The sequence below is a fragment of the Pan troglodytes genome, chromosome 11 (assembly GCF_028858775.2).
Source record: "Pan troglodytes isolate AG18354 chromosome 11, NHGRI_mPanTro3-v2.0_pri, whole genome shotgun sequence".
Classification (NCBI taxonomy): Eukaryota; Metazoa; Chordata; class Mammalia; order Primates; family Hominidae; genus Pan; species Pan troglodytes.
In genome coordinates, this window is record NC_072409.2 from 99,979,939 (window position 1) to 100,006,897 (window position 26,959).

Sequence of the window (26,959 nt, forward strand, 5' to 3'; positions counted from 1 at the left end):
GAAAATGTTTTACTCATACCCTAGTCTAGGACAGCCCCATTGTTTAAAAAACTCATAATCAGTCAAGTTCTTTCCTTTCAGTGCATTGTCTTGGTTAGTAATTACACATTATTTAGTGTGATTATATGAAAAATAATTCCACTTCTAGATTTTAAGTTCATGAGAACAAGGATTGTCTGTTTTGGTTCGTATGATATCTCCAAGAACAGAACTGTGCCCACCAAAAAGCAGATGCTTAATAAATTTTGAATTAATAGATAAAGAAAAGAATTAAGAATACAAAGAAGGCCGAGCACAAGTAAGCAGAGGCCTGGGAGTCAACAAAGGAAAAGTAGACATGTGAAACAAAGGAGATGAGTGTTTAAAGAAGAAAGGAGTAGCTAAAGACCTGATGTTGCATAAAAATTGAAAGCGATGGAAAGGAACTAATGGATAGAGCAAGCATAAAATTATTGGTGACTTTTGAAAAATAGTCTCAGCAGAATGACAGACTCAAAAGTCAGATGGTACCAAAGCTCAAGAATAAATGGAAAGTGAGTATATAGAAGCAAGTATAGATTACTTTTTAAGAATGTATCAATGAAAGGAGAGGAAAACAGGCTGCAGAAAGGAGCAGAGAGCTCAGTCACTGGAATATGCTAATGGTGATCAAAGAAGAAGAGTTACATGCTCAAGGCTATAGTAGGAAGCAGGATAAAATGATGAAATTTGTAGTTGAAAGTGTTAGGTTAGTAGATAATCTTTTCCTGTGGTGTAATCCAATGACTTTCTATCAAGATAATGGTTATCAGAATAATAGCTGACTTTTTTTTTTTGACTAAGTGTGAGGCAAGGTCCTAAGTACTTTAACACTTCTCACTAGACTGCCCAACATCTGTATTAGGTAGCAATATCATTATCCCCATTTTACAGATGAAAGCCCTGACATACAAGCCACATAGTTAGCAACTGACAGAACCAGAATCTGAATCCAAACTTATTTGACTTCTATGGCACACACTATTAACTGGTTAACACAATATCCACTCCTTCCTAACTCCCTTGTCCCTTAACTTATTTCAGCTACGTGTGGCCACATGACCCATTTCCAGCTATTGGAACATAAGCAGAAATCTGTCTGGAGCTTCTTTAGAAGATTTTCCCTTCTTTGAAATATATAAATATTAAATATATGTTTTTAAAAGGAAAAGCCTTTTAAGGTGTGTATAGAGATCTATCTATATACCCATATCTATATATCTATATACATGCCTTTGGAGGCATATATATAACTGAGTAACACATTATATATAAGCTGTTGTTGGGCTATCCCATCCTTCTCACTGGAATGTTACTACAAATCCTAGATCTGGGCTGCAATCTTATGACAATGAGGGAGTAGCAGAGAAATTACAGAAAAGTTGAGCCACTAAACTAATAACAATAACCACCAACTTCTAGACTTCCTGTAATGTGAGAAAAAAAGTTCTCTATTTTTTAATTGAAAGATGAAATTGCATGTATTTATCATGTACAACACATTTTCAAGCATATATACATTGTTAAATTGTTAGATCTAGCTATTAACAAATGTAATACCTCACATAGGTATCGTTTTTATGGTAGGAACCCTTAAAATCCACTCTTTGCACTTTTCAAGAATACGTCTTTATTAACTATAGTCACCATGTTGTACAATAGAGATCTAGAACTTATTTCTCCTACCTAACTGTAATTATATATCCTCTGACCAACATCTCCCCATTGCTCTCTCTCCCCTATCCACTCCATCCTCTGGTAACCACCAATCTGTTCTCTACTATGAGATTACTTGTTTAGATTCTACGTATGAGTGAGATGCAGTATTTGTCTTTCTATGCCTGGCTTATTTCATTTAACATAATGTCCTACAGATTCATCCATGTTGTCGTAAATGTCAAGATTTCGTTCTTTTTTATGACTGAATAGTATTTATTATGTATATATACCATATTTCCTTCATCCATCCATCCATTGACGGACACTTAGGCTGATTATATATCTTGGCTATTGTGAACAGTGCTGTGATAAACATAGGAGTGCAGATATCACAACTCTGAAACTACTAGAAGAAAGCCTGGGGTAACTCCATGCCATTGTTCTTGGCAATGATTTTTTGGGATATGACCTTAAAAATTATATGCAATACAACCAAAAACAGACAAATGCGATTAAATCAAACTAAAAAGCTCTGCACAGCAAAGGAAACAATCAACACAGTGAAGAGACAACCTACAGGATGGGAGAAAATATTTGCAAGCTATACATGTGACAGGGATTAATATCCAAAATATGTAAGGACCTCTAACAATAGCAAGAAAACAAATAACCTGATTTTTAAAATGGGCAAAAGACCTAAATAGACATTTCTCAAAAGAAGACATACAAATGGACTTGTGTATGAAAAAATGCTCAACATCACTATCTTCGGGGAAATGCAAATGAAAACCACAATGAGATATCACCTCACTCCTGTTACAATGGCTGTTAACAAAAAACAAAAGATAAGTGTTGGTGAAGACGTGGAGAAAAAGGAATCTTTGCACACGCTGGTTGTAGGAATGTAAATTAGTACAGTCATGGAAAACAGTATGAAGGTTCCTCAAAAAATTAAAACTAGAACTATCATGTGATCCAGCAATCCCACAACTGGGTATATATCCAAAGGAAATGAAATCAGTAGGTCAAAGAGATATGCGCACTCCTCTATTTTTTAAATTGTGCTAGTCAGATCTTCTGTTATTTACACCTGATAGTATTCCTAATGGATATACCTCCAAAGCCCATGCTCTTACCCACCAAACAATATTGCCTCTCATCTACGAAATACAAAGACAAAGGTTTTTCTATTTCCTTTAGAGAGTTCTTAAAAAGCTCAAGTTAGTAAATGCATATACAAATATCTTTAAAAAATAAAAACCATCACACAAGTTTATTATTTTTAAAACAGTGATTCTCAACTAAGGGAAAAGACAGGAGAGCACACATCCTGTCAAGACATGGAATTGGGCAGCATTCTCCTAAAAGGATACATCAGAATCACCTGGGGGAATGTTTCGCATTCTATAGATGAAGAATCACTACAGGGTGAACCACCTCTTCTAAATGAAATGATGAATGTATCCTGTAGATATGTTCAAAGGGGAAAAAGTGTTGAAAAGTAGAGTTTTGGTATGATTGTGAAGTATATTAAACACACTTTCATTAAGATATCAGTAGCATAACAATTGGTAAAAATTTTTGGAACCCACGGAGAAACAATCTCACCTTACCAAGTTAGGTCTTCTTAAAATACAAGTAATTGTTTTCATATTAAATAACAGTAAAAAGTAGTAATAGTATGACCCAACAAAGCTGATACAACTTAAACAGTATAATGTAAAATTAACCAATCAAATCAGAGATAGCAAGAAGAAATAGGAAAAGGGCTAGAATAAATTCCAAATACTCCAAAATTTTAAAAAGTTTCCTCTTCATTTTAATTTCTCTTGGTGGAGGTCAAATTTACTAATCTCTCATTAAGAAATTAACAAAGTCATTTTAAAAACTGAACTCACAACTCTGGTCCCAAATAACTGTCTTTTTACATTTATTGGATAGATTACTTGTACTTTTCACTCAATAAATATTTATTGAGCACCTACTATAAGCCAGACTGCTCTTAGAACTGGAAAGTCTTAACAGCAATGAAGCAAACACTGAAAACTTCCTTTCTTTATGGAACCTACATTCTACTGAGGGAGGAGGAAACAAACAATAAGCAAATAAATAAAATGCACCATATGTCAGTTTGATGATAACTGCTAGAGGGGAAAAAAATAAGAAAGGTGGAAGGTAGACAGGAAATATGGGGCAAAAGAGAGACAGTTTTTCAGGGGGCAGGGAGAGTTGATGGTTGTGATTTTGAATACCCTGGTTACAAAGGATTTATTTGGACGCTGGCACTTGAGCCACGACTAGAAGGTGAGGAATCAGACCACAGCCATGCATCTATTTGTTTTAATGCTAACTCTTTTTCTGTTGAATGTAGCATTTGAAGCGGGTCAACAGCGGAATAGCAAAATGATACTGTTTTTCTTTATAGGTCACTGTAATCAAACCAAAAAAAAATTTAAAAGACATTCCAATTATTGGTAACCTTCTGAATCTACTGTTGACATATCAGCCTTTTGAGTGAAAGTTTAAATGTTTACTTATTCCTTTATGTCACAATACATTCATTTTTTAAAACTCCCCAAACATATATTTCAAGTGGAGAAATTTTTTTTTTTTTAGTGTTAAGTGAGCCCAAACTTCATCATGGGCTGAAATTTTAACACATGAAAATAGCTGCTGAAACTGAATTTTAATCATATAGACGAATCACAACATGCATCTTTAGCTAGGCATGTATTATGGATAAGTCTAGATTTCTACAGAGAATAATCACATGTTCTAATTACCATTTTGGTTATACGCATAATTAATAATATTCTGTCTTAATGGGACACACTGAATCTTCAGACAGTTGCAAGCTTTAACTATGCATACTGCCAAATTCAACTGTCAGCTGCACTGCCAAACACAAAGGAATCTTGATGTAGCGTTTTAGCATTGATAACAATATGCATATCTTTATACATAATACAATGAAAAAATTAATTGCTTTTCTTCTTTCAAATTTTTCTCCACACAAATAATTTTATGTCACTTGATTGATCATTTACCCTAAATTACATATATTGGCAAATGATCTTATGAACACTAAAAACATAAATGTAAATGTAACCCAAGATTCAAAAAGTTATAAAAATATTGTTAGACAAGGACTTACTGATTGTAAACTTGCATTTTCACGTAAACAAGCTGTGTGAAGTTCTGATTTCAAGGCTGCAATGTGACTTCGATGAGATGTCATTTCCTTCTCTAATGTCATGATTCTAGTGCTTGCAAGCTGGTAGACATCCATGAAACTTTTAATCATAGCCTTAAGAAATAAAAATAATGTCACATATAATTCAAATAAATATGTCCCCAAAGGAGAATTTCCATAATTTGAAAGCAAAACCATTAAAATTTTAAAATAAGCAACTTTTCATCTTTCTTTAAAATAATAAAGCTAAACCTAACATTTTATATTGAGAACAGTGACTATTTTAAGAAACTTTGTGAGAAAATAATTGAGACTTCATTCCAGAGTATTTATTTAAATAAGATGTACTTTGAAATACTGTGCTTAAAATTTAGAATGCGGTTTTAAAAGATGGCACAGTTATTTTCTGTAGTAAAGTTAAATTCAAGTTGTAATTTGACCTAAATTTCCATCTTAAGAGAGGTGCAATCTTAACGGGTATACAAACAAGGTATTTCAAAATAAGCTGAGTTAGTAAAATTTTTAAACCACCTAAAAAACAAATGTTTTGAAACAAAAGGAGCTAAAATAATCTTGTGATTTTTAAGAGTAAATGTGATTCTTATTTTGTAAGAAAAGTATAATTATGTTGATGCTTGTAACACAGAAATGCCCTCACATTGGACTATACATAATAAAACAATTAACATAAGCAAGTTCTGGTAACCTATTATCTCCTCTTAACAGTACCATATTTAGGGAATTATTGTATCACAGTTTAATCATATTTTATAGAATTTTTCTTCTAAAGCAATTTGTAATAAATTTTAAGTCCAGGATACTATTATGCCTTTTTAAAAGAGACTTTCAAAATAACTCAAATATAGCAAAATAAATCCCATATTTCAAAGACATTTTCAAAAATAATACTATATTGTTTACAAGAAAAATGTTCCTACAACAGCCACAACTTAGTATAAAGGTAGAGAGTCTGAGAATTTGCAAATTACATTCTATCTTAAGGTTGTAAATTAGGAAAGCTTTGAGAAATTATATATTTGAGCAGTTGTGAATGCATGTGAAAAATAATTTAGTGAACAAAGACAGAGTAAGAAACAATACAGTAAATGTATGCAAAACAGAGGTAAGTTAGTTACTTGCAGGTAAGAGTAAGAAAATTCAGACCTTTTGGCCTAATAAATTCTTATTTGCCCTCAAAAAATCAGCTCAGATCTTTTTCAAGAATCCTCTTGTGAGCCCAAAAAAGGCAGTGTTAACTTCTATCCTGGTTTTCTGTGGATCCTTCATGCCTGCTTCTACTGTTGCATATTATTGCTTTAGTAGAAATTTATTAGTTTACATGTTTATCTTCTTTACTAGACTGAGAAGCTACTTAAGGCAAGATACTCTGCCTATACATATTTGGAGCTTCAGGGATAGTGAGTACTTGTTTGAATGACTGCTTGAATTAATGACTGCTTTGAAGAATGAATGGATGAAGAATCAGAAAAGATAAAAACCATAAGTTGAAACCATATATTGTTATAAAATGCCTTCTACGAAAGGGTGATGATGTTTGGGAAAGTATAATCTTAACACCTAATCTAATGAATAAATTATTAATAATACTTTGTTCAAGTTGAAAAAAAGCAGAAGCATAACTATAGGCTAGGCATAAAAGGGTGAAGTACACAAATGTTAATTTATTAACCAACACTACATAAGCATTATATGACTTCTTACCTGGGAATATCTGACATATCCTAACCTATCTTCCTTTGAATCATTTCAAGGCAAGTTTATAGCTAATACTAATACAAACTATATCTCTGCATCTCAAAAGTATGTGAAAATCAGAAACTTGAATTACATCTGTTTTTTCCTATGTCAAGTCTCTCTCAATTCTTATAAATTCATGTATCTTCTCCATTGAGATAGTAGACCAGAAATCACAAGTCCTGGGTTTTTTTTTTTTTTTTCTGAGTCTTACTTTGATTCAACTCTATGTTGTTGGGAAACGCCACATAATCCCTCTGAGCCTCCATCTCCTCCCTCTATAAAATGGGAAAAAGAGTCGTTTTCTTGTCTACTTCCAAAACTGTTGTAAGCCTCAGAAAATTAAAATAGCTAATGTTTACTAGGGATTTACTGAAGTGCAGGGACCATGTAGCATATTACATGCTTAATTTCATTTATCTTTACAGTAACCATATGGAGTAGATACTTTTTTTAATCTAGTTTTTCAGAGCAAAACACAGGAGCTTGGAGGGATTAAATAACTAGTCCAAGTTTACAATTAGTTGTACAATGGTCAGGATACAAATCCAAGTATTTCTCAAGCAAACCCACTCTCTTAACCCTTCACCTATGTTGCATTTAATATAAAAAAGCACTCTAAAAATGGTAAACTATTGAATTTCATTGTAGTATTATTACTATTGTTCTGTTTTTAAATTCTCCACTAAAATCTAAATGAGACAATCTGAAATATGTGGTTCTTAGATGTATACTTTTATTGTCTAAGGACCTAAAATGTATAAAAGGCTGAAACATGCATAAATGCTTATTGAATGGTAAGAAAGTTCCCTTCCATCAGTAATAGGCTCCTGGATTATTTCACTGTAAGTCACAAGAGAATTGACCTTTAATATTTTAGGATTAAAAGTTCCACATTTTAAAAGTTATCCCATTTTCTAAACTTGGAGAAACACATTTTATGAATTTCATCTTTATGACATTCTAAAAGGAATAAATAATATAAATGATATTCCTTCAAATCTCCCTTTAAAAATAAATTTTTTGAGAAGTAATGTCAGAAATTTTATATAGTGGATAACTCTTCCTTGATCTACTTTTAATAACTAAATTCTAATATTCAGTGAAATATTAATATAAACCACATACTACTTCTTTATAACACTAAAAAGAATATAATAATCCAATTTTTCTTAGGATTTCAAATCTTAAACATTCCAACTCTCTTAAAGTAGTATTTTCATTTGAGAGACAAAATAAAATTTGTATAATAGTGCATATGATACTTTTTCAGAGCAGCAAGGTACAATGATCAATACAGAAAGCAGGTTTCATGTTACTAATATGTATAAAATATACTATGCTCTTCTAAACAAAAGTCTCCTTCAAAACTGGAAGGTATGAGGAGTATCACTGAAATGGCAATTATTCAAAGAAGCCACATATCCTTTGAAGAATAAAGAATGTTGACTTCCAGTATTAATAAGTGATTCAAACTATACAGTAAAGCATACCAATGAAAAATTCAACTCCTTAACACAAAAGAAAGGTGTCAAGTTGGCAGAAGAAATGGAAATGACAGTCTGACTGTCTAACCCTCTACGACATATCCTGTTCCCTTATTAAAAGATCACATTATTTTACATTAGGAAACAATGACAAAACAGCATGATATTATATACAGCAAGTCCAGGATTTGAGAACTTATCCTGTTGTCATCCTTGGCCCCAGGGGCTTATTTTGACTATACCATGCAGTGAGATCTGTATCTCAGTGAGACTCGGTTAGTATATGAAGAACAAAAGACAGTTTCTGAACAAGAATAGCCTTTGTTTAAGGGATAATCTATAGTGTTTATAATTGACAGTAATAAGACGAGGGAATTCAAACATAAAATTCCACATCTATCCATTTTTTAAAAGTATATGTGCATTAGAATATAAAAAGTTATAAGATACAAACAGGTGCATGTCACTTGAAGACTAGAACACCATTTATATAATTTGTTATGTACATATTATTAAGTAGTTCAGACTGACTTCAAATTTGAACATCAGGAACAATGGGATAGTTGGGGGCCTGATATTAAGAGAAGAAGAAAATAGTGAAAAGTATCATAAAGCCTACATGCCAAAATATCAAATATTTTATCTACATTTTTGAGTAACTGGAAAGCAAAAACCTCGAACACTTCGACTTTAATTCATATAATTATATACATACTTCATTTCTATATCTTACGTAAATATATTGTGTAAAACACATACGCCAAATATACTAAATATGTGAAATGTAATACATTCTCACAAAATCAGGATAAAAATTCATACCTTATAACATTTTATAGAAATTAAATGAGTATTAATACATGAAATGAGCTTAAACTACCTGGCATATAATAAAGGCTCAGGTAAATGTTACCTGTAATAATGATATCAAATAGGAAAATTACTATTTTAGCTCATAAAAGAAAGATTCAATATTTCTGAGAGGTGTAAATTATTAGACATAATGTGAATATTTTAAATATAAAATATTTAAATATTTATTTCTCTTTGATAATAAAAGTTACTATTTATTATGTCATTCCTAAGGAAGAAGATCTCACAATGATAACATGGTTATGCTCAACAAAATACTAGCAAATAGAATCCAACAGCACATCAAAAAGATAATACACTATAATCAGGTGAGATTTACTGCAGGAATGCAAGGATGGTTCAATATATGTAAATCAACAAACATGATATATCACATAAACAGAATTAAGGACAAAAACCATAAGATCATCTCAATAGATGCAGAGAAGGCATTTGGTAAAATTCAGTATACCATCATGATAAAAATTCTCAAAGAACTAGGCAGAGAAGGGAGAGGCCTCAACATAGTAAAGGGCCTATATGACAAATCAACAGCCAACATTATACTTAATGAAGAAAAGTTGAAAGCATTCTAAGAATTGGAACAAGAAAAGGACGTCCACTTTTTGCCACTTTTATTCCACACAGTACTGAAGTCCTTGACAAAGCAATCAGGCAAGAGGAAAAAATAACAGGTATCTTAATTGGCAAACAGGAAGTCAAATTATCCCTGCTCGCTGATGATATATTCTTCTATCTAGAAAATCCTAAAGAATCCACCAAAAAACACTTAGATTTGATAAATTCAGTAAAGTTTCAGGATGCAAAATTAATGTACACAAATCAGCAGCATTTCCATACACCCATAATAATCTACCTGAGGACAAAATCAAGAAAGCTATCCAATTCACAATAGCTATAAAAAAAAACACTAGGAATATATTTAACCAAAGATGGAAAGATCTATAAGTAGAACTACAAAACACTGATGAAATAAATTGTAGATAACACAAACAATTGGAAAAATATCCAATGATCATGAATTGGAAGGATTAATATCGTTAAAATGACCATATTGCCCAAAGCAATCTATAGATCCAATGCAATCTCTATCAAATTACCAATGTCATTTTTCAAAGAGTTAGAAAAAACAATCCTAAAATTCATATAAAACAAAAATAGAGGATTCCTGGGCAAGATGGCTGAATAGGAACAGCTCCAGTCTGCAGCTCCCAGCAAGACCAATGCAGAAGGTGGGTTACTTCTGCATTTCCAACTGAGGTACCCGGTTCAACTCACTGGGGCCGGTTAGACAGTGGGTACAGCCCACAGAGGGTGAGCAGAAGCAGAGTGGGGCATCACCTCACCCGGGAAGCACAAGGGGTCAGGGAACTCCCTCTCCAAACCAAGGGAAGCCATGAGGGACCCTGACGTGAGGGATGGTGCTATCCGGCACAGATACTACGCTTTTCCCACAGTCTTCACAACCCAGACCAGGAGATTCCCTTGGGTACCTACATCACAAGGGCCCTGAGTTTCAAGCACAAAACTGGGTGGCCATTTGAGCAGACATCAAGCTATCTGCAGGAGTTTTTTTTCATACCCCATTGGCACCTGGAACACCAGCAAGACAGAACTGTTCACTCCCCTGGAAAGGGGCCTGAAGCCAGGGAGCCAAGTGGTCTTGCTCAGAAGATCCCGCCCCCATGGAGCCCAGCAAGCTAAGATCCACTGGCTTGAAATTCTCGCTGCCAGCACAGCAGTCTGAAGTCAACCTGGGATGCTCAAGCTTGGTGTGGGGAGAGATGTCCACCATTACTGAGGCTTGAGAAGGCGGTTTTCCCCTCACAGTGTAAACAAAGGCTCCAGGAAGTTCTGACTGGACAGAGCCCACTGCAGTTCAGCAAAGCCACTGTAGCCAGACTGCCTCTCTTGACTCCTCCTCTCTGGGCAGGGCATCTCTGAAAGAAAGGCAGCAGCCCCAGTGAGGGGCTTATAGATAAAACTCCCATCTCCCTGGGACAGAGTACCTGGGGGAAGGGGGGCAGCTGTGGGCACAGCTTCAGCAGACTTAAACGTTCCTGCCTGCCAGCTCTGAAGAGAGCAGCAGATCTCCCAGCACAGCACTCGAGCTCTGCTAAGGGACAGACTGCCTCCTCAAGGGGGTCCCTGACCCCCATGCATCCTGACAGGGAGACAACTCCCAGCAGGGGTTGACAGACGCCGCATATACAAGAGCTCCGGCTGGTATCTGGCAGGTGTCCCTCTGGGACGAAGCTTCCAGAGGAAGGAGCAGGCAGCAATCTTTGCTGTTCTGCAGCCTCTGTTGGTGATACCTAGGCAAACAGGGTCTGGAGTGGAATCCCAGCAAACTCCAGGAGACCTGCAGAAGAGGGACCTGACTGTTAGAAGGAAAACTAACAAACAGAAAGCAACAGTATCAAAATCAACAAAAAGAACAAGCATGCAAAAACTCCATCCGAAGGTCACCAACAGCAAAAACAAAAGGTAGACAAATCCACTAAGATGAGGAAAAACCAGCTCAAAAAGGCTGAAAATTCCAAAAACCAGAATCCCTCTTCTCCTCCAAATGATCACAACTCCTCGCCAGCAAGGAAACAAAACTGGATGGAAAATGAGTTTGACAAATGGACAGAACTGGGCTTCAGAAAGTAGGTAATAACAAACTCCTCTGAGCTAAAGGAGCATGTTCTAACCCAACACAAGGAAGCTAAGACAAGAAATAAGTAAAATCACAGCAGAACTGAAGGAGATAGAGACACAAAAAACTCTTCAAAAACTCAATGAATCCAGGAGCTGTTTTTTTGTAAAGATTAACAAAATATATACACTGCCAGCCAAATAAATAAAGAAGAAAAGAGACAAGAATCAAATAGACACAATAACAAATCATAAAGGGGAGATCACCACTGCTCCCACAGAAATACAAACTACTATCAGAGAATACTATAAATACCCCTATGCAAATAAACTAGAAGATCTAGATGACATGGATAAATTCCTGGACACATATACCCACCCAAGACTAAACCAGGAAGAAGTCGAATCCCTGAATAGACCAATAACAAGTTCTGAAATTGAGGCAGTAATTACCAACCAAAAAAGCCCAGGACCAAACGGATTCACAGTGGAATTCTACCAGAAGTACAAAAAGGAGCTGGACCATTCCTTCTGAAACTATTCCAAACAAGAGAAAAAGAGGAACTCCTCCCTAACTCATTTTATGAGGCCAGCAACATCCTGATACCAAAATCTTGCAGAGACACAACAAAAAAAGAAAATTTCAGGCCAATATCCCTGATGAATATCAACGTGAAAATCCTCAATAAAATACTGGCAAACCGAATCCAGCAGCACATCAAAAAGCTTATCCATCATGATCCAGTTGGCTTCATCCTTGGGATACAAGGCTGGTTCATCATATGCAAAACAATAAATGTAATCCATCACATAAACAAAACCAATGACAAAAACCACATGATTATCTCAATAGATGCAGAAAAGGCCTTCAATAAAATTAAACACCCTTTCATGCTAAAAACACTCAATAAACTAGGTACTGATGGAATATATCTCAAAATAATAAGAGCTATTTATGACAAACCCACAGCCAATATCATACTGAATGGGCAAAAACCGGAAGCATTCCCTTTGAAAACTAGCACAAGACAAGGATGCCCTCTCACCCCTCCTATTTATTGGAAATTCTGGCCAAGGCAATCAGGCAAGAGAAAGAAATAAAGGGTATTCAAATAGGAAGAGAAGAAGTCAATTACCTCTGTTTGCAGATGACATGACTGTATATTAAAAAAACCCCATCGTCTCAGTCCCAAAACTCCTTAAGCTGATAAGCAACTTTAGCAAAGTCTCTGGATACAAAAACAATGTGCAAAAATCACAAGAATTCCTATACACCAATAATACACAAACAGAGAGCCAAATAATGAGCAAACTCCCATTCACAACTGCTACAAAGAGAATAAAATACCTAAGAATATAAGGTACAAAGGATGTGAAGGACCTCTTCAAGGAGAACTACAAACCACTGCTCAAGGAAATAAGAGAGGACACAAACAGGTGGAAAAACATTCCATGCTCATGAATAGGAAGAATCAATACCGTGAAAATGGCTATACTGCCCAAAGTAATTTATACATTCAATGCTATTGCCATCAAGCTACCATTGGCTTCCTTCACAGAGTTAGAAAAACACTACTTTAAATTTCATATGGAATAAAAAGAGAGCCTGTATAGCCAAGACAATCTGAAGCAAAAAGAACAAAGCTGGAGGGATCACACGACCTGACTTCAAACTATACCACAAGGCTACAGTAACCAAAACAGCATGATACTGGTACCAAAACAGATATGTAGACCAATGGAACAGAACAGAGGCCTCAGAAATAACACCACACATCTACAACCATCTGATCTTTGACAAACCTGACAAAAACAAGAAATGGGGAAAGGATTCCCTATTTAATAAATGGTGTTGGGAAAACTGGCCAGCCATATGCAGAAAACTGAAACTGGACCCCCTTCCTTACACCTTATACAAAAATTAACTCAAGGTGGATTAAAGATTTAAATGTAAGACCTAAAACCATAAAAATCCAAGAACAGAACCTAGGCAATACCATTCAGGACATAGGCATGGGCAAAGACTTCATGACTAAAACACCAAAAGCAACGGCAACAAAAGCCAGAATTGACAAATGGGGTCTAATTAAACTAAAGAGCTTCTGCACACCAAAAGAAACTATCATCAGAGTGAACAGGCAACCTACAGAATAGGAGAAAATTACTGCAATCTATCTATCTGACAAAGAGCTAATAACCAGAATCTACAAGGGACTTAAACAAATTTACAAGAAAGAAACAAACAACCCCATCAAAAAGTGAGCAAAGGATATGAGCAGACACTTTTCATAAGAAGACATTTATATGGCCAACAAACATATGAAAAAAAGCTCATCATCACTGGTCATTAGAGAAAGGCAAATCAAAACCACAATGAGATACCATCTCATGCCAGTTGGAATGGCTGTCATTAAAAAGTCAGGAAACAACACATGCTGGAGAGGATGTGAAGAAATAGGAACACTTTTACACCATTGGTGGGGGTGTAAATTAGTTCAACCATTGTGGAAGACAGTCTGGTGATTCCTCAAGGATCTAGAACTAGAAATACCATTTGACCCAGCAATCCCATTACTGGGTATATACCCAAAGGATTATAAATCATGCTACTATAAAGACACACGCACACATATGTTTACTGCAGCACTGTTCACAATAGCAAAGACTCGGAACCAACCCAAATGTCCATCAATGAAGACTGGATAAAGAAAATGTGGCACATATACACCATGGAATACTATGCAGCCATAAAAAAGAATGATTTCATGTCCTCTGCAGGGACATGGATGAAGCTGGAAACCGTCATTCTCAACAAACTATCACAAGGACAGAAAACCAAACACCCCATTTTCTCACTCATAAGTGGGAGTTGAATAATGAGAACATATGGGCACAGGGAGGGGAACATCACACACCGGGGCCTGTTGTGGGGTGGGGGGCTAGGGGAGGGATAGCATTAGGAGAAATACCTAATGTAGGCGATGAGTTGATGGGTGTAGCAAACCAACATGGCACAGGTATACCTATGTAACAAACCTGCACATTCTGCACATGTATCCCAGAACTTAAAGTATATTAAAAAAAGAGCCCTAATAGCCAAAGCAATCCTAAGCAAAAAGAACAAAGCTAGAGACATCACGTAACCTAACTTCAAATTATACTACAAGGCTATCGTAAGCAAAATAGCATGGTACTAGCACAAAACAGACATACAGATCAATGGAACAGAATGGAGAAGCGAGGAATAAAGCCACATACCTACAGCCAACTGATCTTTGACAAAGTCAATAAAAACATACACTGGGGAAATTATACCCTATTGTTATAACAAAAAAACAGATGCATTCATATGTCTGTTGCAGCACTATCCATAATAACAAAGATATGAAATCAACCTAAGTGTCCGTCAACAGATGATTGGATAAACAAAATATGGTGTGTGTGTGTGTGTGCACATATATACCATGGAATACAACACAGGCATTAAAAAAACTAAACTCATGTCTTATGCAGCCACATGGATATAATTAAGGCCATTATAAGTGAAATAACTCAGAGACAGAAAGTCAAATACCGCATGTTCTCACTTATAAGTGGGGGCTAAACAATGGCTACACATGGATGTACAGAGTGGAATAACAGATATTGGAGATTACAAAAGGTGAGAGGGTGGTCAGGATATGATGTTCACTACTCACATAATGGATATACTAAAAGAGCAGACTTCACCACTATGCAATATATGCAAGTAAGAAATCTGCATTTCTACCTCCTAAATATGTAAAAATAAAAATAAAAAGACCACCATTAGAAAAAAATGTGTCTTCACTGGCACCAGGAATTAAAGGAAATTTCATTATTTTCTTCATTATCAAAAAGTTACTCTGATACGCTTGCTCATTTATTAGACTTACTTTCATTCCAATATTTTAATAATATTTTACAAATTTTAAGGATATAGGAGGGAATGAGATACAGACGGCCTATTACTAATAGCACGCAAACAGCAACTGTGACTCCAATAAAATCCCCATCAAAGATGTGGAATTGTACTCTAGTTTGATGTTTGGTTTCTGGTCCTGCCCACAAATACTTGTTTCGCCAGGACATTCCATTCCAGTAAAAAGTTGTGTAAGAAGGACTATATCAGGATGTCAGACTGCCAACCACCTCCTTGCTTTGCCAATGGAATTATGTGCACGTGTGTGTGTGTGTGTGTGTATGCACATGTACATGAATGCATAAAAGCTGCTAAAAATGCTATCAGCTGAGAAGAATCCTGATTAAGCAATAAGGAATAGAAAGTAGAAAGGATCACAAACAAAATTTTAGAGAAACCCTATTTAAAATAAGAGAATACTTCTACAATGGTAACACCAACTATAGTTAGGCTTGAAGCTCAGCATAAACAGGTAGGCGACGGGGTAGAAGGCCTTAGCCTTGCTTTATTAATAGCCCTAAAACATTTACTCTCAACAAAAAGTTGTTACATAGTGAAAGCAATATGACTGGATAAGCTTTATTATTTTTAAAGACTTGTATAACTCTGTGATATACTCAATTGGAGTCGTACTTCTGATTCCCCATGCCCATCACCCATGATACATGGTTAAACAGGTAATGCAAATGGAAGAAGTGCACAGTTGGTTGTTGATATAGTTTGCATGTATGTCCCCACCCAAATCTCATATTGAATTGTAATCCCCAGGGCTGGAAGCGGGACCTGGTGGGAGGTATTTGGATCATGAGGGGAGATCCCTCATGGCTTGGTGCTTTAAAACCATGTGGCACCTCCCTCTTCCCAACACATCACTTGCTCCTACTTTTGCCATGTGACGTGCCTGCTCCCCATTCACCTTCTGCCAGAATCTTAAGCTTCCTGAAGCTTCCCTAGAAGCCTACAGAACCATCAGTCAATTAAACTTCTTTTCTTTATAAATTATCCAGTCTCAGATATTTCTCTTTTTTTTAATACTTTAACTTTTAGGGTACATGTGCACAACGTGCAGGTTAGTTCATATGTATACATGTGCCATGTAGGTGTGCTGCACCCAGTAACTCATCATTTAACATTAGGTATATCTCCAAATGCTATCCCTCCCACCTCCCCCCACCCGACAACAGGCCCCAGGGTGTGATGTTCCCCTTCCTGTGTCCATGTGTTCTCATTGTTCAATTCCCACCTATGAGTGAGAACATGCAGTGTTTGGTTTTTTCTCCTTGTGATAGTTGGCTGAGAATGATGGTTTCCAGCTACATCCATGTCCCTACAAAGGACATGAACTCATCATTTTTTATGGCTGCATAGTATTCCATGGTGTAGATGTGCCACATTTTCTTAATCCAGTCTATCATGGTTGGACATTTGGGTCAGTTCCAAGTCTTTGCTATCGTGAATAGTGCCACAATAAACATACGTGTGCATGTGTCTTTATAGCAGCATGATTTATAATCCTTTGGGTATATACACAGTAATGGGATGGCTGGGTCAAATGGTATTTTTAGTTCTAGATCCCTGAGGAATCGCCACACTGACTTCCACAATGGTTGAACTAGTTTACAGTCCCACCAACAGTGTAAAAGTGTTCCTATTTCTCCACATCCTCTCCAGCACCTGTTGTTTCCTGACTTTTTAATGATCGCCATTCTAAATGGTGTCAGATGGTATCTCATTGTGGTTTTGATTTGCATTTCTCTGATGGCCAGTGATGATGAGCATTTTTTCATGTGTCTGTTGGCTGCATAAGTGTCTCCTTTTGAGAAGTGTCTGTTCATATCCTTTGCCCACTTTTTGATGGGGTTGTTTTTTTCTTATAAATTTGTTGGAGTTCATGGTAGATTCTGGATATTAGCCCTTTGTCAGATGACTAGATTGCGAAAATTTTCTCCCATTCTGTAGGTTGCCTGCTCACTCTGATGGTAGTTTCTTTTGCTGTGCAGAAGCTCTTCAGTTTAATTAGATCCCATTTGTCAATTTTGGCTTTGGTTGCCATTGCTTTTGGTGTTTTAGACATGAAGTCCTTGCCCATGCCTATGTCCTGAATGGTAATGCCTAGGTTTTCTTCTAGGGTTTTTATGGTTTTAGATCTAACATTTAAGTCTTTAATCCACCTTGAATTAATTTTTGTATGAGGTGTAAGGAAGGGATCCAGTTTCAGCTTTCTACATATGGCTAGCCAGTTTTCCAAGCACCATTTATTAAATAGGGAATCCTTTCCCCATTGCTTGTTTTTCTCAGGTTTGTCAAAGATCAGATGGTTGTAGATAGGCAGCATTATTTCTGAGGGCTCTGTTCTGTTCCATTGGTCTATATATCTGTTTTGGTATCAGTACCATGCTGTTTTGGTTACTGTAGCCTTGTAGTATAGTTTGAAGTCAGGTAGCATGATGTCTCCAGCTTTGTTCTTTTGTCTTAGGATTGACTTGGCAACGTGGGCTCTTTTATGGTTCCATATGAACTTTAAAGTAGTTTTTTCCAATTCTGTGAAGAAAGTCATTGGTAGCTTGATGGGGATGGCATTGAATCTCTAAATTACCTTGGAAAGTATGGCCATTTTCACGATATTGATTCTTCCTACCCATGAGCATGGAATGTTCTTCCATTTGCTTGTATCCTCTTTTATTTCATTGAGCAGTGGTTTGTACTTCTCCTTGAAGAGGTCCTTCACATCCTAGGTATTTTATTCTCTTTGAAGCAACTGTGAATGGGAGTTCACTCATGATTTGGATCTCTGTTTGTCTGTTATTGGTGTATAAGAATGCTTGTGATTTTTGCACATTGATTTTGTATCCAGAGACTTTGCTGAAGTCGCTTATCAGCTTAAGGAGATTTTGGGCTGAGACGATGGGGTTTTCTAGATATACAATCATGTCATCTGCAAACAGGGACAATTTGACTTCCTCTTTTCCTCACTGAATACCCTTTATTTCCTTCTCCTGCCTGATGGCCCTATTCCAACACTATGTTGAATAGGAGTGGTGAGAGAGGGCATCCCTGGCTTGTACCAGTTTTCAAAGGGAATGCTTCCAGTTTTTGCCCATTCAGTATGATATTGGCTGTGGGTTTGTCATAGATAGCTCTTATTATGTTGAGATAAGTCCCATCAATACCTAATTTATTGAGAGTTTTTAGCATGAAGCGTTGTCCAATTTTGTCAAAGGCCTTTTCTGCATCTATTGAGATAATCATATGGATTTTGTTGTTGTTTCTTTTATATGCTGGATTATGTTTATTGATTTTCGTATGTTGAACCAGCCTTGCATCCCAGGGATGAAGCCCACTTGATCATGGTGGATAAGCTTTTTGATGTGCTGCTGGATTTGGTTTGCCAGTATTTTATTGAGGATTTTTGCATCGATGTTCATCAAGGACATTGGTCTAAAATTCTCTTTTTGGGTTGTGTCTCTGCCAGGCTTTGGTATCAGGATGATGCTGGCCTCATAAAATGAGTTAGGGAGGATTCCCTCTTTTTCTGTTGATTGGAATAGTTTCAGAAGGAATGGTAACAGCTCCTCCTTGTACCTCTGGTAGAATTCGGCTGTGAATCCATCTGGTCCTGGATTTTTTTTGGTTGGTAAGCTAATAATTATTCCCTCAATTTCAGAGCCTGTTATTGGTCTATTCCGAGATTCAACTTCTTCCTGGTTTAGTCTTGGGAGGGTGTATGTGTCCAGGAATTCATCCATTTCTTCTATATTTTCTAGTTTATTTGCATAGAGGTGTTTATAGTATTCTCTGATGGCAGTTTGTATTTCTGTGGGATTGGTGGTGATATCCCCTTTATCATTTTTTATTGTGTCTATTTGATTCTTCTCTCTTTTCTTCTTTATTAGTCTTGCTAGCAGTCTATCAATCTGGTTGATCTTTTCAAAAAAACAGCCCCTGGATTAATTGATTTTTTGAAGGGTTTTTTGTGTCTCTATCTCCTTCACTTCTGCTCTGATCTTAGTTATTTCTTGCCTTCTGCTAGCTTTTGAATGTGTTTGCTCTTGCTTCTCTAGTTCTTTTAATTGTGATGTTAGGATGTCAATTTTAGATCTTTCCTGCTTTCTCTTGTGGGCATTTAATGCTATAAACTTCCCTCTACACACTGCTTTGAATGTGTCCCAGAGATTCTGGTATGTTGTGTCTTTGTTCTCGTTGGTTTCAAAGAACGTCTTTATTTCTGCCTTCATTTCATTATGTACCCAGTAGTCATTCAGGAGCAGGTTGTTCAGTTTCCATGTAGTTGAGCAGTTGTGAGTGAGCTTCTGAATCCCGAGTTCTAGTTTGATTGCACTGTGGTCTGAGAGAAAGTTTGTTATAATTTCCGTTCTTTTATATTTGCTGAGGAGTGCTTTACTTCCAACTATGTGGTCAATTTTGGAATAAGTGCAGTGTGGTGCTGAGAAGAATGTATATTCTGTTGATTTGGGGTGGAGAGCTCTGTAGATGTCTATTAGGTCTGCTTGGTGCAGAGCTGAGTTCAATTCCTGGATATCCTTGTTAACTTTCTGTCTCGTTGATCTGTCTAATGTTGACAGCGGGGTGTTAAAGTCTCCCAATATTATTGCGTGGGAGTCTAAGTCTCTTTGTAGGTCTCTAAGGACTTGCTTTATGAATCTGAGTGCTCCTGTATTGGGTGCATATATATTTAGGATAGTTAGCTCTTCTTGTTGAATTGATCCCTTTACCATTATGTAATGGCCTTCTTTGTCTCTTTTCATCTTTGCTGGTTTAAAGTCTGTTTTATCAGAGACTAGGATTGCAACCCCTGCCTTTTTTTGTTTTCCATTGGCTTGGTAGATCTTCCTCCATCCTTTTATTTTGAGCCTATGTGTGTCTCTGCATGTGAGATGGGTTTCCTGAATACAGCACACTGATGGGTCTTGACTCTTTATCCAATTTGCCAGTCTGTGTCTTTTAATTGGAGCATTTAGACCATTTACATTTAAGGTTAATATTGTTATGTGTGAATTTGATCCTGACATTATGATGTTAGCTGGTTATTTTGCTCGTTAGTTGATGCAGTTTTTCCTAGCCTCTATGGTCTTTACAATTTGGCATGTTTTTGCAGTGGCTGGTACCAGTTGTCCCTTTCCATGTTTAGTGCTTCCTTCAGGAGCTCTTTTAGGGCAGGCCTGGTGGTGACAAAATCTTTCAGCATTTGCTTGTCTGTAAAGGATTTTATTTCTCCTTCACTTATGAAGCTTAGTTTGGCTGGATAAGAAATTCTGGGTTGAAAATTCTTTAAAGAATGTTGAGTATTAGCCCCCACTGTCTTCTGGCTTGTAGAGTTTCTGCCGAGAGATCCACTGTTAGTCTGATGGGCTTCCCTTTGTGGGTAACCCGACCTTTCTCTCTGGCTGCCCTTAACATTTTTTCCTTCATGTCAACTTTGGTGAATCTGACAATTATGTGTCTTGGAGTTGCTCTTCTCGAGGAGTATCTTTGTGGCATTCTCTATATTTCCTGAATTTGAATGTTGGCCTGTCTTGCTAGATTGGGGAGGTTCTCCTGTATAATATCCTGCAGAGTGTTTTCCAACTTGGTTCCATTCTCCCCATCACTTTCAGGTACACCAATCAGATGTAGATTTGGTATTTTCACATAGTCCCATATTTCTTGGAGGCTTTGTTTGTTTCTTTTCATTCTGTTTTCTCTAAACTTCTCTTCTCGCTTCATTTCATTCATTTGATCTTCCATCACTGATACCCTTTCTTCCAGTTGATCAAATCGGCTACTGAGGCTTATGCATTCGTCACATACTTCTCGTGCCTTGGTTTTCAGCTCCATAAGGTCCATTAAGGACTTCTCTGCATTGGTTATTCTAGTTAGCATTCGTCTAATCTTTTTTCAAGGTTTTTAACTTCTTTGCCATGGGTTCGAACTTCCTCCTTTAGCTTGGAGTAGTTTGATCGTCTGAAGCCTTCTTCTCTCAACTTGTCAAAGTCATTCTCCATCCAGCTGTGTTCCGTTGCTGGTGAGGAGCTCAGTTCCTTTGGAGGAGGAGAGGCACTCTGATTTTTAGAGTTTCCAGTTTTTCTGCCTGTTTTTCGCCATCTTTGTGGTTTTATCTACCTTTGGTCTTTGATGATGGTGACGTACCGATGGGGTTTTGGTGTGGATGTCCTTTCTGTTTGTTAGTTTTCCTTCTAACAGTCAGGACCCTCAGCTGAAGGTCTGTTGGAGTTTGCTGGAGGTCTACTCCAGATCCTGTTTGCCTGGGTATCAGCAGTGGAGGCTGCAGAACAGCGGATATTGGTGAACAGCAAAGGTTGCCGCCTGATCGTTCCTCTGGAAGTTTTGTCTCAGAGGAGTACCCGGCCATGTGAGGTGTCAGCCTGCCCCTACTAGGGGGGTGCCTCCCAGTTAGGCTACTCGGGGGTCAGGGACCCACTTGAGGAGACAGTCTGTCCGTTCTCAGATCTCAAACTCCGTGCTGGGAGAAGCACTACTCTCTTCAAAGCTGTCAGACAGGGACATTTAAGTCTGCAGAGGATTCTGCTGCCTTTTGTTTGGCAATGCCCAACCCCCAGAGGTGGAGTCTACAGAGGTAGGCAGGCTTCCTTGAGCTGCAGTGGGCTCCATCCAGTTCGAGCTTCCCGGCTGCTTTGTTTACCTAATCAAGCCTTGGCAATGGCGAGCGCCCCTCCCCCAGCTCGCTGCCGCCTTGCAGTTTGATCTCAGACTGCTGTGCTGGCAATGAGTGAGGCTCCGTGGGTGTAGGACCCTCTGAGCCAGGCACAGGATATAATCTCCTGGTGTGCCATTTGCTAAGACTGTTGGAAAAGTGCAGTATTAGGGTGGGAGTGACCCAATTTTCCAGGTGCCGTCTGTCACCCCTTTCTTTGACTAGGAAAGGGAATTCCCTGACCCCTTGTGCTTCCCAGGTGAGGTGATGCCTTGCCCTGCTTCAGCTCATGCTCGGTGCGCTGCACCCACTGTCCTGCACCCACTTTCCGACAGTCGCCAGTGAGATGAACCCGGTACCTCAGTTAGAAATGCAGAAATCAGCCGTCTTCTGCATTGCTCATGCTGGGAGCTGTAGACTGGAGCTGTTCCTATTCAGCCATCTTGGCTCCACCTCAGTTATTTCTTTATAGCAATGCAAGAATGGCCTAATACAGTTGTGTTTACTAAATCAGGGAATTCATGTTTCAATACTACCTATCAATCAAACAAAAGTTGTAATTTAAATTTTGCCTAGAAAATTTCCAACTTCCCTGAATTAATCAATTATTCTTTAACAAAAACATTTTATATTAAATACTTTCTACATTCGTAACAAAATTTCAAAAGACACTGTGGCTAGAAAATCACATTTCTGAAATTTTTATGTGTGTGTGTGTGTGTGTGTGTGTGTGTGTGTATACGAATTTTATAGCTTTGTATCATTTTGAGAAAAAAAGTCCATAATTCTGGAAATATTTCCAAACAACTATTTTACAATGTTTTCTCTGCAAAACTCAGAGCAGTTAGTTTTTATTTTTTTACAAATGTCACTTTACCTTGAAGTGACAGAGTATGTGTTTAATATCTTCTAGCTAGAATGTTTCTGTTAGCCACTTGCCATCAAAGAAAAGTTCTACAGATTTGTAACCCTCATCTTTTTTGAAAGAAAATTGCATAATTCTTACACAAGTTCAAGAGTACTTTGAAGCATGTTGTCACAACAGTGAACTTTACAGAGAAGATTTTAAAGTCTCTCATCTCATTATAAACTATTATAAAGACTGTACTATGTAAAATAATTTAATATATAGATTCACTTAACAGTTACATACATATTTTCATGTTGAAACACAAAAGTAAATAAACGAGTAATGATGCCACTTTCAGCCCCTCTACATTGCAAAAGCCTTCCACTCTTCCTTGAACGTACCTTACAGGACACATTAATGTTTAACAAATAGACCAAGTGAAGACATCAGTGCCAATCTATAGTAAAGAATATATATGTTATTTCTTACTTTATAAATAAGGTATAATTTATTATCTTGTATAATTAATGGCATGTATTTATAGTCAACAAAGTGAGTTAAAATAAAAAAAATTATAGGATGTCCACAGATAGATTTTATGGTATATTTACTTTTTAAATAGACTATTTTTAGAGCAATTTTAGGTTCACAGAAAAGTTGAGCATAAAGTACAGAGAGTTCCCATACATGCTCTGCCCCTATACACATAAACCCTCTTTCATATCATTACCCTCCTACAAAGTGGTACATTTATTGCAACAAAAATGAACCTATGCTGACACATCACTATCACCCAAAATCCACAGTTTACATTACGGCTATTGGTGTTGGACATTCTATGGGTTTTACAAATGTAGAGTGACATGTATTCACTATTATTAGTATCATACAAAATAGACTCACTGCTCTAAAAATCCTGTGTTCTGCAGATTCATCCCTCGCTCCCCTCTAACTCCTGGCAACCACTGATCTTTTTCATTTTCTCAATAGTTTTTATAATTACTTTTTAATCTTTCTCTTAAAACCTTTAAAAATCATACCTTTAAAATTTTCTTTTTCTATGTTATGGAGCATATTTAATAACAACACATATATAAGTTATTAAGGAATGAATGTATATATGTTAGGGAAGCTGACTTAAAAATAAGAGTGTGCTATGAAAAAGTTTGGAGACTACTCCCCTGTGGCATCAGGTGACTAACTGTAGACGTACACTGGAAGCAACTGAGCTAGTTGACTCTTCCCGTACTCAGGGCTGTGCAGGGTGGCAGCAGCTGGGTTTGTCCCCAGAAACAAAAACCATGAGTAAGGACCCTAGAATCAGGAAAGCAGAGCAGAGCCTAAGGAAGCTTCCAAACCCAGAAGACAGTCTATCTATTCACTGTGTCTCACAGCATGTATGTCCTACTTCTTTCCCTCACACCCAGATGTAAGCTCCAATAATCAAAATCTTCATCTACAAAGAAGCATAAAAGCAGCACCTCACTCTAGGGTATTGAAATCTGTATTGCATGCTGCATAACAAATTACCAGAAACTTAAAGGCTTAGAACAACACAAATTTATTATCTCTTAATTTCCATGGGCCAGGAGTCCAGCATAGGTTAGTGGGGTCCTCTGCTTGGGGTCTCAGCAGGCTGAAATCAAGGTATCATCTGGAGCTGTGATCTCACCTGAGAAGCACAGTCCTCTTGCAAGCTCATTCAAGTTGGCAGAATTCACTTACTTGTCATTGTGAAAAAGAAGACCCGATTTTCTTGCTGGCTGTCACCCAGGATCCCTCTCTGCCCCTAAAGGGCATACTCAGCTCCTTGCCAAATGCCCCCACCGCCCTCTTTCAACATGGCTGTTTGCTTTCCTCCAGTCCATCAGAAGAACATCTCTCAGACACCTTGGCTTCTTGAAAGGAGTCACCTGATTAGGTCAGGCCCATCCAGGACAATCTCTTTTGATGAGTAACCTAATCACAGGAGTGGTATCCATTACATTTACTGGTATCACCCACCATCGAGGGGAGAAGACTAATTTTATAGCAGATGTACAACATGGGAAAGGACAAAGGGGTCATCTTAGAATTCTGATTACTGCAGCCTGAAACACTCCTTATACCAAAAGTAACTCAAAATTGATCATAGATTTAAATATAAAACATAAAGCTATGAAACTTTTAGAAGAAAATATATGAAAAAAATCTTTGGGATCTCGAGCTTGGTAAAGAGTTCTTAGACACAAAATCAAAAGTGTGATCAATGAAAGAAAAAAACAATAAACTGAACTTCATCAGAAACTATTCATTAAAAATTATTGCCATGAAAAAAAATTCTGTTACAAAGAGTAAATGACAGAGAAAAAATATTTGCAAACCACACATCTGATAGTTTCTAGAATATATAAACAACTCTCAAAACTCAACAGTAAAAAGACAATTCAATTAGAAAATGAGCAAAAGGCACTAAGATACATTTTACGAAAGAGAATATACAAATAGCAAATTTTATCAAAAGAGAATATACAAATAGCAAATAGGCGCATAAAGATATTTTCAAAAATCACTAAGCACTAGGGAAATGCAAACTTAAAACCATAGTAAGACGTCACTACACCTATCAGAATGGCTAACAGAAAAAAAGTGGGATAACACCAAGTGCTGGCGAGGAAGCAGAGAAACTGGATCTCTTAAAGATTCATAGTGAGAATGAAAAAAATGGCAGTCATTCTGGAAACAGTTTGACAGTTTTTTAAAAATTAAATGTAACTTACATATAGCTAGGCAATCACATTCCTCAGTACTTATCCTAGAAAAATGAAAACTTGTGCCCAAACAGAAACTTGCATAAAAATGTTCAATGCAACTTTATATGTAATAGCCGAAATCCGGAAACAACAAAATATCCTTCAGTGAATGAATGGCTAAACAAACTGTGATACATCCATACCACGAAAACAAGTCACCAATAAACTATTAATCAATATTGACAAATAAAGGAATAAACTATTGATATATGCAAAAACTTGGATGGATCTCAAGAGCATTACACTGAGTGAAAAAGCCAACTCAAAAAGTCACATTCTGTATGACTGCATTTATATTACATTATTGAAATGACAAACTTATAGAAATGGAAACTATTTAGTGGCTGCTATGAGTTAGGGATGATGGCAGGACGGGGGTGATATGTCCATAAACTGGTTACTTGAGAGAGAATTTTGTTGGTACCTTTCTGTATCTTGATTGTGGTAGTGTCTATACAAATATACACATGAAAAAATGTCACAAAACTGTATTTACCCATTGTACTAATGCCAATTTTCTGGTTTTGACATTTTCCTAAACTGATGTAAGATATAACAATGGGGAAAGCTAGATAAAGTGTACACAGGGACCTCCCTGTGCTATTTTTGTACTTTTCTGTGAATCTATAATTATTTCAAAATAAAAAGATAAAAAAGTAAATATATAGCATTCTAATATTTAAAAGGGAAGATATACAAATTTATAGACATGTCTATATTTATTTTAGAAACAAATAAACAAGAAGAGAATAAAACATTAAAATTTTGTTTAAATGATACTGATTTAGCTGGCAAAGGCATGGACTAGACCAACCAGTCTTCTGCACATAACTTTTTATGCAGATACTTGACTAAAACGACCTAGCATTTTGCTCATCACACTCAACATGAGAGGTTATCAGATACCAGTCTATATTTCCTCACTGACTGTGATAGCAACACCAGCTATTCTGAGACCCTCTGCAGCCTGTTGCCTCAAAAGAGTCAATGTAATCTGAGGGGTATATGCACTCAGCTCAATTCTCCACTCAAAGGCAAACCCATGTAAGCCCCAAAGGAGGTGAACCCCACACTCTACA

General features: G+C 36.9%; 1 protein-coding gene across 7 annotated transcripts in view; it reads right to left on the bottom strand.

The window, feature by feature from the left end:
• The window catches only part of CCDC171 (coiled-coil domain containing 171), a 443,650-nt gene that overhangs the window by 46,570 nt on the left and 370,121 nt on the right, over positions 1-26,959 (bottom strand). For all 7 annotated transcript variants that reach the window (XM_054658718.2, XM_054658719.2, XM_001149040.8 and 4 more), the window contains one exon: positions 4,832-4,984. In XM_054658718.2, the coding sequence (XP_054514693.1) occupies positions 4,832-4,984 (153 nt within the window). The remainder of the gene's footprint in view (positions 1-4,831; positions 4,985-26,959) is intronic.